The sequence below is a fragment of the Fukomys damarensis genome, unplaced genomic scaffold (genome assembly GCF_012274545.1).
Source record: "Fukomys damarensis isolate Sample0158 unplaced genomic scaffold, DMR_v1.0_HiC HiC_scaffold_29, whole genome shotgun sequence".
Lineage (NCBI taxonomy): Eukaryota > Metazoa > Chordata > Mammalia > Rodentia > Bathyergidae > Fukomys > Fukomys damarensis.
In genome coordinates, this window is record NW_022900941.1 from 29344867 (window position 1) to 29358651 (window position 13785).

General features: G+C 32.1%; 1 protein-coding gene across 3 annotated transcripts in view; it reads right to left on the minus strand.

Moving 5' to 3' along the window:
- The window catches only part of Orc4 (origin recognition complex subunit 4), a 74346-nt gene that overhangs the window by 22921 nt on the left and 37640 nt on the right, over nucleotides 1–13785 (minus strand). For all 3 annotated transcript variants that reach the window (XM_010620969.3, XM_010620967.3, XM_010620970.3), the window contains 4 exons: nucleotides 11637–11713; nucleotides 10640–10730; nucleotides 2634–2709; nucleotides 2123–2208 (listed from right to left, as the gene is read on the minus strand). In XM_010620969.3, coding sequence (XP_010619271.1) covers nucleotides 2123–2208; nucleotides 2634–2709; nucleotides 10640–10730; nucleotides 11637–11713 — 330 coding nt within the window. The remainder of the gene's footprint in view (nucleotides 1–2122; nucleotides 2209–2633; nucleotides 2710–10639; nucleotides 10731–11636; nucleotides 11714–13785) is intronic.

The window sequence follows — 13785 nt, forward strand, 5'->3', positions numbered from 1 at the left end:
AAAAAAAAAAAATCCTGTATATAAAAAAAAAAAAAAAAAAAAAAAAGAATAAAAGATGGCTGATCCTTAGTGCTTGTACAAAAATTACTGGTCTTTTTTTCTAGTAAATGAGAGTCGCGGGCCAGACTCTCAGCTAAATGTCTCTAGTAAAACTTAAATATGAAAGCAGAGACGGCACTGAAAATGGTGATACTATATATGAAGTTTTATACTTTACAGAAAAAATCTGTAGAACTGTTTAACTTTTAGAGAGCTGATAGATTTCAAAAATAGTTGAGAGACTTAGAAATGCGTTCTACTTTTTATCTTTAACATACTGGGCTCTGTAAATCTTAATTTAATTCATACTACCAAAGATTACTATGAACTTAAACGGAGAACCGAAAGGAAAAGGCAAGGGAAACTTGCCTGAAATATTTGATAGCATGATTCTGTTTGTTCTCGAGCATACTGATTTTTTTATCACATGAAATATCTGGCTATGTTTATTGGTGTGTGTGCGTGTGTGTGTGTGTGTGTGTAAAACTCAATGTGCTGTTAGGAGTTGGGCCCTGGATGGAGGAAGCAGGCCACTGGGAATATGTCTTTAAAGAGTATGCCATGCTTCTAGCCTCTTCCTCTCTTTTCTCATCTTTCTTTTTTTGTTTCATGACTGCCATGAGGTCAGCAGCTTACCTCCGCCATGCATTTCTACCATGATGTTTCTGCTTTGCAGCTAAGTAACTATGGATTAAAACCTCTGGAACCAGAGCCAAAATACACATCTCTTTCTTTAAAATATGCCTATCATTGTGCTCGCTTCAGCAGCACATATACTAAAATATGTCACATATTTTATCCCCCAAAAAACCTGACTAATGTAGTTGATTACGTATGTAAAGGGCTGACTGTATGAGATGATAATAACAGTGATGACTAGGACAGAATAATACACAACTCTGCTTTGTTATACAATTGTGCCAAGAGTAGATCACCACATCCTAGGTTAGAGTAGGAATATTAAAGAAGTGAAATTTTGAACTTGCCTTTAAAGTCTTGCCGAGTACACAAGGTTAACATCTGGTTGGCTGAATATTTTAAAAATAATTAATAAAAGACAATTCTGAAATGCTTTGAGGCTCCTACAACTATGGTTCTATCATTGCAGCAAGAGGGCATACTTTGGAGATTAGAAAGACAGCACAATTTAAGTCACCAGTGACCAGAAAACAAACTTTGTATATCTCATCCAACTGCACAAGCAGTAAGATAGGTAATTTTTCATTGAAAATAAGGACACCAGGGCCGGGGATTTAGCTCAGCGGTTCGGGGGCCTGCCTTGCAAGTGCAAAGACCCGAGTTCAATCCCAGGTACAGAAAAAAAAAAGAAAATAAGGACACAAATTAATCCCATTTTCTGAAGCCTTATATAGTAGGTGACAGTTTAAAAGTTGAATGAAAGTTTCAAAACATTTCAAATTGCATTAAGTTACTTATTGATGTTCACTGTGCTGAAACTGAAAGCTGCCTGATAGTGAGCTATGGATAAATTTCTGAAAACATAATAGCAAGAGATCACTGAAGTTGGTACTGAACCTTACCATCTGGGAAAATATTTGTTTTAATCTAAATAAAAAGTACTGTTCATTTTTTCTGTAGAATGATTGTCTGAAGTATGGATAAACAAATTAACACCCACTTAATACATTAAGAATCTGAAATTCTAAGACACAGTTAGCTGAAGATCAATAGGGAGTCAGTCTATTGGCAAAGGCAACCCCACTAATTTATAATAACCTCAAATTCAGCACATTTTTCTATTATGCCCATGCTACACAAGTTTCAGAATACTAGAAATATTCTATCATTTAATAAAGAAATGTTAATGTATTTTATAAAGGAACAAACTCTGAATACATATATAAACCTGGATTATTTTATAATTAGTATTAAGCTACTACAAAATCCAAATATTAAGTTAAATATCTAAATGTATCATAATACATTACATATTTTTATGACAGGACTCTTATTCCAATTTTAAATGTCTGATACCTTCCTCTAAACTTCAAGAAATGAAATTATCTCTAAACAGACTTGACTTTGAAGCTTATTGACTAAAATAAACTGAAATGATACTTACAAAAACTTTATCTCCCACTACATTTTCCAGATGTAACTGCCTTGTGATTTCCTTCAGAGCAATTTTATCATTGATCTGTAGTAAACCTGAAATATAGCCCATTTGAAAGTATTTAAATATGTATTTGATACAATTATCTTCCAGTCAAGTTTATTTTCTAATACTTTTTAAATATAATTAAAACAAAACAATCAAAATCATAGTTCACATCACTTCCTTTTAAAAAACCAGCAATAAGGACATCTGATAGAGTCAAAAAACAGACTTCTTTGGGGACAGTATTACTTAGAAAAAGGCAAACAGTAGAGTACTTAAATATTTCCATTATTTTTTAAATTTCCTAAAAATATCATGTAAAGTGTGATAAATTACAGCTTGTTAAAACACAGATCTAGTTTTAATAATGTAATGATTTATATAGATTTAAAACATTCAAATGAGTTTACTTTCATAATATAAAAACCGTATGTACTTCAGAGCATTTCCGATGGCCAATTTATGACATACTTACCATTTAGATAAACTTGTAAAACATTTTCACTCACTTCTTCTATTTCCATGAGTTCTTTTAAAGAATGATTTATTAACTAAATAAATACAAAGTTTATAGAATTTAAATATAGGGCAAGATGAAAAATCCCTATTCTTTATAAAACTATGAGTTGTAAAATCAGAATATAAAACTTGCAAAATAAATTTTCAAATAGTTTACAGATAAAAGATTTAACTAGAACATCTCATGGCTGACTATTCTTAAAGATACTAGAGACACAAATAACCATACACTGCCAATCATTAACCCAAATATGTTACCCTCAACTACAGTTCCTGAAGAACTTCATGTCTTAGTACATTTTATCTAACATATACTCTAAATTTCATTAAAATTAGTTAAAGCTACTGAAAAATTATAAATCAGAAGAATGATAAATGGTAGTCAAGTTTACCCCTCAATAGAGCAATTCCTAGGCAATACAGAATTACTTTGTACATTATCATGAAAATGACAAAAGAAATATCAAAAAGTTAAACTGAAAAAGGAGATATCCTATTAGTTGTTAAGTACATAAAGCCATTATTAAAGAAACTTAAGAGGATGCAATGAAAAAAATACTACTAAATCACTACTAACAATTAATACTAAAATATATAGCTCTACTCAGAAACTGTTGTCACCTTAGTTGTTCAATTATATTATAAAGCTTCGCATTTTTATTATCTATGCCACCGCATTAATAATGTTTCTGAGGAAGCATCCTGTCATTCTGATATTACAACACATGCATCTATTATCATCATGGTACACATTTTGTTAAAATTTGAAAATGAACAGAATTAGAAAAAAACTTTTGAAAGACAAATGCTTAAGAATTATTCCTTCTAACATCAGAAGAAAAGGGTACTCTCACAAAATAAATGGTCTGGAAAGAGCCTGAATATACAAATGTATCAGTGTAGATGATATCAAAATTTAGTGAGGACAAAAAGAATTATTTAACAGTGGCAATGAGACAACTGGAAGCAATTTTTTGTTGTTGTTGTTGTTGAGGCAGGGTCTCCTTTTGTAGTTCAGGCTGGCTTCAAACTCTCGACGACCCTCCTGCCTCAGCCTCCCGAGTGCAGGGATTACAGGCAGGCAACACCATGTTCAGCTGAGCTATTTTTTAAAAGCAGAATACTATTTTTACTTTAATATGCTATTTGCTATCTGTGACTATATCAACTTTGTGCAAAAGAAAGCAAAATTCAACCTCATTTCTTTTTTTCTTTTTTTGATACCAGGGATCGAACTCGGGTCCTTGTGCTTGAGAGGCAGGAGGCAGAACCACTGAGCTAAATCTAGGGCCACTCAACCTCATTTTAAACAGTTAGTTTTCAAAACAGGATATGAAACATGTCAACTATTCCTGTTATAGTTTTCAAAACAGGATATGAAACATGTCAACTATTCCTGTTATTTCTGCACGGTTCCTAAAGCACAAAGAATTCTACGTTAGATCATAGGTAGTCTAAGACCTCTTAAAATGGGAAAAAAATCTCAAGTTATCAACTGTCATACTACGGGACCCTGAAACAATGTGGCAACATAGTTCTTTTTTTGGATCAGGTTAGACCCCATTACAAGTGTACATCCCCCCTACTTGATATAAACCCTGCAAAATATTCTTTTCAGCATGGTTTTCTTAGTAATCCACTGTGTTCTTCCTCTCATCCTTTATATTTTACTTATATAGTATTTACCTTGACTCTTGATTTTTTAAATTCATAAATAATTTTACATTTGGATGAGCTATTGAAAAACATTTTAAATCCTTTACAAAATGTAATACATGTGTTAATAACATTTCATTTTACACATGCCCTAGGATTCTTTCGATTAAACTTTAAATTCCAACTTATTATTTGCAGAACACTGTTACAATGCATTTTGTGTATGGTCAGAAATGATAAACTAAACATATTAGAAAATGTATCTTCAAATAATAATTTTAGTTCCAACGTGGATATTTCTAAAATTTATTCTGTAGTTAACTAGGTAATGAACTGCATATTTTAAGTCCATTGTATAATGGATACACTATGTCATTTCAAATACTTCACATTATACAGTAACAAAAATATTTAACATTATTAATGTTATAACAATATACCAGGATTAATTCTCTTGGACCTGCCAATATCCAAGAACTTTTATGCTCATCAATGATTACTATTTTCAAATACTATAATAAATACAAGATCTATCAATATACCACTAGAAGAAATATCCTATTTAACCATCTTGTAAGTTCATCTATAGTAAATTCTATGTATGTAAGGGACAGGGAAAAACGACTCCTACATGTAGTGAGTCCTGGTCTGCTGTGAGCCACAATAGCACAAAGCGAATTAATTAATAAAGAAAGGAAATGAGACTCAAAGAAGCTGAATTTTGGGCCTGAACAATGCTGCTCTAGGCAGCAAAGAGGAAAGACCCCAGCTTGCCACATCTTTATTTGGTACATCTGGAGTTAACAGATGACTCAGAGGGCAGTGGAGAGATAATCCTAATTCTAGAATAATAAAGAGCAACATATGCAGATGAAGATCCTGGTTCAAAGAGGAATTTATGTTGAGTAGGAATTTGTCCCTCCTCAGGATGTCTTCAGTTGATATAATCCTGCCCTGGAGTATCACAGCATCACTGGACCACTGAGGTTGTAGCTGTGACCAGAGGCAAAAATGGAGTTATGTCTGGACATGCCATAGCCAGCCAGCAGGCAGGAAAACGAGGCCTAATCATAATTTAATTGTGAAATAATTTTCCCCAAAATTATGCAGAACTGCTTCTGACATATGTAGATGCATATTTTCTAGGACTCAACCTGTCAATTAGAACCACATCTATGTTTTTAAATGTTTGCCATCTAAACCACACTATCTGTTACTCTTTTTGATGAATTTTAGTTATTGCATATTTGTATTTCAAGAACTCTGGAAAAACATAGCCTTTAAAATATACTGTATCTTAAAAAAAAAAAAAAAGAAAGAAACTTGGGGCTGGGGATTTAGCTCAGTGGTTCGGTGGCCTGCCTTGCAAGTGCAAGGACCTGAGTACGATCCCTGGTACCAAAAAAAAAAAAGATAAAATATACTGTATCTTATTTTTAATTTGATTTTACATACAGTGCTACTGAGATGTCTAAGAATAAGCTGTATTTAAAAATTTGTTCAACTCCTTTCATATCACAGAATACTACTCATTACACAAATTACAGAAGTGCCACAAGTCAGCGCACCTCATTTCTTCAATCTCTCAATACTCAAGACTACAGCAGGAGCATGAGTAAGTTACAAAAGTAGAATAGGTAGGTGACTCCTTCAGATTTTAGTTAAATAGATAAATGACTCAATGGCACCAAAACATAGTTTCAGTTTAATAAGTAACAATTAGATAAATGTCATCATAACCAAGAACAATATATCCATTTTATTAACTGATAAATACTATACTTTCAGCTATCTCCTTTCAACTTGAGCACACAGAATTAAATCCACATAGGGAGATACAAAAAGACACTATAACATGAAAGAGAATAAAAAACTAAATAAAAAGATTAAATATTATTAAAAGTATGTATTTTATGAAAGAAATATTGTGGGTTATTTAAGCCAGTCTTAAAACAACTAATTAATGCATGAAAAGAGACAGACAAAGAAAAAGATTTTCAGAAAACTAAAATACAGTATCAAATTAGGAGCAAACAACAGGACTGACAGTAAAGCAAATCATACTTATGTGACAGAATACTGAGGCATAGGAAGCAAAACTATTTTTAAAAAGATAGACAGAAATGAGGAAAAAAATGTTCAATACTTAGATAATTTAATTCAAAAAAGGCCAAGAAAGTATTAAAAAGTAAAAGGGTATTATTTATTAATTAAGATAGACCTCAATTCCTACTAAGAGAATATGTAAAGTATCATTATCTGATCATATCAGACATGGGCAATGAATAATGCAACAAAACAAGAAAAGGAAATAAAATGTATTAAGATAGGAAAGGAAGAATTAAGACCTGTCTTTTTTTTAAAGGAAAATATAATTGTCTTAAGTTGAAAATCTCAAAGAATGGCCAAAACAACCTCATGTATTGTGGGCAAACAATTACATACAGCAAAGTTGCAAGACAGAAGCTAGTAATACCCAAAAGCCAATTTTTGGCCAATATACTAGCAAGATTTCAAATGTCATTGGAGCATGAAATTTAAAACACTACATGATTCATATTAGCATTAAAAATATTTTGGTTAAAAAATACTAACAAAACATATATAAGATTTATATAATGAATATTATAAAACTCTAATAAAAAATAAATATTTAATGTTCATTAATGTCATTTCTTCAGATTCAATGCAAATTTTGGCAATTCAGTAGGAAGACTCCCAAGTATTTTGTGGATACTGACAAACTGATTCTAAAGTTAACATGGAAAGGTAAAATGCTTCGTGAGTTACTACTCTAAAGTTACAATAACTAAGACAATGTGATATAGATAACAATCACCCAAACAGATCAAATAAATCAAGGGAGAGCTCAGAAATGGTCAAACACACAAAGTCAAATGATTTTTTTACAAACAAGCAAAAACAATTCAAGGGAAAAAAGATTTTTCCTCCAAATGAACAAATGCAAAAAAAAAAGGAAACTAGCTTTTCAGAAAATTAACTGAAAAAGAATTATACACTTAAAGATAAAATGAAATACTTAAAACTTTTACAATACAAGAAAGAAAAAAAAAAAAAAAAGCTAGCTGACCTGAGGTTTGGTGATGAGACTATATACAGCACCAAAACCATGATCCATGAAAGAAAAATTAACAAATTGGATTTTTGTTAAAATTAAAAATGTCTTTTCCTTCAAAGACACTTTTAATAGAATGGAAAAATAAGCTAGAGTGGAGAAAATATTTTAAAAACACAACTGAAAATCATAAACATAGAACTCTTAAAATATATAAAAAAGAAAACTGCCAAATTGAAATATAGGCATATGAAACTTTGGAAAAGGCAAAACCATGGAGACTACACAAATTTCAGTGGTTGCCAGAGCTTCAGGAGGAATGAGTAAGTGAAGCACAGAAGATTTTTAGGGGAGCAAAATTATTTTGTATGACACTTTAATGGTGTATAAATAACATTATCAAATCCATAAAACTGTGTAACACAAAAAGAGTGAACCTTAAAGTATGGGCTTCAGTTAATAATAATGTATTGATACTGCTTCACTGTAAGAAAGTTACCACACTGAGGCAAGATGTTAATGATCAACTATACCTATTGGAGGGACGACTACATACTACCTGCTCAATTATTCCATTAAAAATAGATTTGTCTTAGGCAGTGTAGTAATACAATGAGATTTACTCATTTGTATGTACTTGAACATTTTTTTCTGAATTTTCTCCAGATCTTTAGGGATAATCTTTAAAAGTAAAGTTTTGAATTTGAACGAAGTAATGAAAATGAAGTTCATTATTTACAAACTGAGAGTCAACTTCTCTTGTAATATTTTGTTTCAAGATGCACAGCTAATCATGGAATGATATCTCTATATTGTATTGATGTCTTAGATTTCATTTAAGAGTATCACAATGGAATTTCTTGAAGAATTATTCATATAAAAATGTTCTTTAAACATTTATATACTTCCCTCAAAGATAAAATAATGAAAACAGTAAAAAAGAGAGAACCTTTATAGAAGATACAAATTCACACTAAGAAAGTTCATATAACATCAGTCTTTATGACCAATACTTAAAGAGACCTTGAATTTTTTATATTTCTAAGATAAAAAAATTCTACTGTCCAGATAGAGGAAAAAAAATGTTACACGTAAACAGAAAACAAATTAGCTACCTGTGACATTCACCTAATACTTTTGATTCACCTCCATTCTAGGTACTTAGGAATGCAATTCCTGGCTCTGTTGAAGTCAAGATTGACTATGCCATTCACTCTATCCAGGGAACTCTGAGGAGATGTACTCTGATCACTGCTAGATGGAAAGTTTTAAGAGCATGTCTATGCCTCACCCCCTCCCCTCCATTCCCTGTGGGGTACCTGCAGAAGAATAGGATGAGATAACCTCTAAAATTTCTCAAGTGATTCCAAAGGGCTGCTTCCCCTTGTTGATTTTTAACAAGCACAGAGCAAGAGCAACAAAAATTTTTTGTTACACTAACCTACTGAAATTTGGTACTTTTATGATTGTGCAGCCATTCCTATGCAGACTAATAACTTATAAAGGCAAAAAAGAAAAGCCTATCCTTCGTATTTCCCCACAAAATGAAAGTAAAATCAGACAGGCCTGAGAGTGCATGTCTATAATCCCACCATGCTGAGAGGCTGAGGCAAGAAGGATCACAAGTCTGAGCTCAACCTTAGTAAATTAGTGACTTATTGAGACTATCTCAAAAACATTAAAAAGGGGATGGGAATGTAGTTCAGTGCAAAGGTCCTGGGTCCAATTTCCAGTGCCACAAAATGAGTGAATGTAATTCCAAACAGGAAAAATGTGATCCAAGAATTCAATTTTTAGCCATGCTGTAAGTTATACAAAACATGTAGTAGCTCAAAAGGATGTTAGTCACACAGTTCTCCTGTAAAAACTACCCAAGCTGACAATGAAGTCAAATGCTAAGGAAAACAATAGTAAAAACTCAAGAATAAGAAATATTAATACAGAAACTGAGCATGAAGATTGAAAAAAGTTAGAACCAAGCTAAAAATTATTGAAAATTTATTATAAAAATCATGTTAAATCTAAACTCTAAATTTATATACTTTAAACCATAACAGAAATGGATGTTAAAAGTAAAACCCTAACTTCCTCACAAATTCCTTAAAAACAACAGGAAGAAAAAGGGAGGAGAAAGAGGCTAAAAAAAGAATTAAGATGTGTTATGCACATGTAACAACTCCACACAAGGAATGTAAACATTATGAACAACAAATATGTAATAATAAAAAGAAAAAAATGTGCCCAACAAAAGGATAAGGTTAGGAGGATCACAAATTTGAGGCCAGCCCGGACAACTTGGGAAGATCCTCTCTTAAAATAAAAAGTAAAAAATGGTTAAGAATGTGGCTGAATGGAAAAGCACCAAGAGGTTTGTTCAATCTCCAATCCCCACACATACTCTCTCTCTCATGTTCTCCCCCATGCCTGTCTCTTACACACACACACACACACACACACATTCTCCCTCCCCTCCCACCCACAGTAATTTTACTTGTAGCTACATTTTAAAGTATCTATTTGGTCAGAAACAAAAATTGATAAAAAATTAATTTTCACATAGAAAACATTAAAAAAGATTTACACAGCTTCACTACTTAAAGTTAATTATCAAAAGTTAGCACCCATAATTTATCTCCTATATTGAATAAAGAATATGAAAAGAAAGAATGAAGGAAAGAAATGAAGGAAGGAAAAAAGGAAGAACATCTTTTTGAGGTAACGAAGCAAATATGATAAAAAGGAAAAGAAAATTACTAAAGACATGAAAAAACTGTTTAAGTTAAATAAAAACGTTAAGTAAATGCAAAGTTAAATAAAAAATTTAAGTAAAAGGAAACAACAACAACAACAACAACAACAACAAAAAGGAAATCCAGAGGGGAAGGAATGTGTGGTTTGCTAATCTATTAAAAAGGGAAAAAACCTTACCTTTGCAGGATTGAAGAATAAATAAAAGAACATTTGTAAAAAGGGCACAAGTAAATGCTCAATAAATGTTAATAGTTTCTTTCTTCACTCTAGTACTTTGAGACAAAGAAGTATAACAGAAAAAACATTTAAAAAATCTGTCATGAGGAAGAAAGGTGAAAAAAACAAAGGTATGTTAAACTCAAATATGTCATCCTAACTTTATAATACTTTTGCATTACCTCTGTAATTAAAAAACAAAATGTTACAAAATAATGAAATGAAAAGCATTTTTCATGTTATCTGAAATGAATGGTTTTTACCGTGGTCTTCCCTGATCCCCGGGGTCCAACAATGAGTACAGAGTTACTTTCTCCATGGAGAGCAGTTCTTTTTAGCAGTTCAATTAAATGTCTAAAATAATATAAATAGGCCAACATTTCAAAATCAAAGCTAGAATAATTTGCTAAGTGGTACTTTTTGAAAGCTGAACTTGCACATGCAATACAAATTCCTCTTCTTTCCCTCTAGGATCTTGACTTAGGCTCTAAATTATATTATATAGATGAACACAAGATAAAAGACAGTATGCCAATAATAATTCTTTGGAAACTGGATGAGGAAACCTAGTAAATTTAGAGCATATCAGGTTTTATGATGGTAGGGTTCAAAGACAACAGTAGCAATTCTTAGGACCCTTGTGTGTAAACGTTCCTTTTTAATTAACACTCTGGTCTTTAACTCCAGAACTGGCTGCCAAGTATTAAGAACAAGAAGGCCAGAATTATCTCCACAATGCAAGATAAAAGAACCAAGGTAAAGGACTTTATCGTTATAAAAATATCTGTACCTTTTTATGCTTCCTGATATTCAATATTTCTATATACAAAGTAAACCTTTAAACTTCTATGAAAGTATGCTTTATATTTAAAATCAAATTGTGTGTTATGGTTTAGATCTAAAGTATTCCCTCACATTCCCACATTCAGAGGAGAGGCCGGGTTGGAAGGGGCATACTGGGTTGGAAAGTGTATTTTCTTTTCTGGCACCTCTCTTCTCTCTGTCTGGCTGCCATTGGATGAACAGGTTTCCTCAACCATGCCCTTCCATCACACCTTCTCTGCCTTGAAGCATGCTATCTTTAGAATGAACCCACTGGAAGCTGTAAATCAAACAAAGCTCTCTTCTTTTAAGTTGTGGATGCTATGTATACTGTCCCAGCAATGGGAAAGTGACTAAGCAATTGTGTGGATTTTTTACAAAACCTAGAGGGCACCTAGTAAGTAGGTTCAAAACCAACAAGGGGCTAACTAGACTTACTTGTATTGTACTTGTACTCCAAATAGGTTACTATGTGGAGTCTGATGACAAAATCTTTCCCGTAAAGTTCTTTGTACCTAATGAAAATAACACGAATAAATATAAGTAAAAAATATTACATGTACAATCAAAACTGAATGAGAAAGTACATTTAGAGAAGTCAGATTTAGGTTTTAATTAATTCAATTCTAAGTATTTGATCTCAAAAGTTTAGCATCATTTTTATGAGTTATAAAATTAATAATTCTTTTTACCTACCAAGTCCCATATGAATGATAAGAATTCAGTTGTGAAAGTTCAAAAATGGGAGAGATTTACTTATATTAAATACAGGAACAACTTGGGGACTATTTCAATGTATGTGAATGAATGAATGAATGAATGAACACTTCACTTCGCATAATGTATTACTCAAGCAATAATGAAAGGAGGAAAGTTTATACAATGCAATATAATCTAATAATGGTCATGCACCATTACTGGTGCATGAATAGTCATGCACATTCAATCTCTAGAGACAATTGAACCGGCTTAACTCAATCACTATCAATCTATACCTGTCATAAGAGTAAGGATTCTGAGGAAAGAGAAATTAAAAGTTGAAGTAGTTTTGAGGATCTATTAGATCCAGAGCATGGCAACACTAAAAGGTTATGATTTATGCCTAAAAAGATATAAAAAGATGTAAAGAAATGACAGATTGAAGAAACACGAATAGAGCATGAATTCAGCATATAAGCAAATAATCAATTATGTGAGAGAAACTACATTTACCTAGTGCATTAGGCAAGGGGTGTAGCTTAGTGGTACATCACTTGCCTAGCATGACTAACATCCTGAGTTCCCCAAGTGGCTCAGAATGAATGAAAGAAGGATGAAAGGAAGGAAGGAATTGCTGGAATGAATTAAGAAAACTTTTCTTATAAACAGTTATATTTTGAGTTTCTTATAAATGACAGCCTTAGATTTAGTTATTAGCTCAGTGGTGGCGCTGCTTGCCTCGCAAGCACAAGGACCTGAGTTTGATCCCCGTTACAAAAAAAAAAAAAAAAAAGTCAGATAATCTAATGATAGTCTTTTAAAAACCAGACCATTGAATTCACTCCTTTTCTGGATTTGCTATTAATATAGTTTTTCAGAGATGAAAAGCAGGCCTGTTTTAAAGATTAAAGCAGTTACTTGAAAGACAATATAGGGATTATATAGGTAGTAGCTGATATACCTATAAAATACTCAAATGGACATATAATATGGACTTTATGATTCATAAAAATACTCCTCTATTTAGGTAAGATCACTACAAATCCAAAGACAAGTGTAATCCTTTCCTTTAAAAGAAAAACAACTGGGGACGGGGATTTAGCTGGGGGCACCGTGCCTGCCTTGTAAGTGCAAGGTCCTGAGTTTAATCCCTGGTACTGAATAAACAAAACAAAACAAACAGAAAAACAGCTCATTAAAATGTATTAGTGAGGCAACAAAGCTGGATGTAGGTTAATTGGGTATATAGATATTAATTTACACTTAAGAACTACATACTTTATATAAAAAGATATGTAAACTGTACCTCAGTTAAAATTTTGACATGGAGTCATTTTTCTTAAGAAAAACAATAAGGTCTTATAAAAGGCTATCAATAACTTGAGTTTTGATTTTTAAAAAATAAATGTAGAAGACAAACCAGGTAACTGAAAATTCAGGGTAGAATTATCTTCTTAAGACCCATTCCTTAGTGGATCATAAACTTAAGGGGGAGAAATATAGACAGAACTTGAAATACAGGATGTACTTAATATTAAATGCTTAATACATTAAGCAAACTGAGAATACAGAAAACTTTCTCAACCTAATAAAAGGTACCTACACAAAACCTAGGGTCAACATCATATATAATGATGCAACACTGAATGCTTTCTCCTTCAGATCAGAAATAAGACAAGAATGTCTACTCCCACCATTCTATTCAACACTTTCTTGAAGGTTCACACCAGGTCAAGTGGCCAAGAAAAATAAGGTATCCAGAATGAAAGGGAAGAAATAAAACTATATCTATCTGCAGATCACATAAGGCATGTTGAATACAGAAAATCTTAAAATAGTGTTAAAGCTAAAAAATTAAATTCAGCTTGGTTGTAAGGAAAAGTATCAG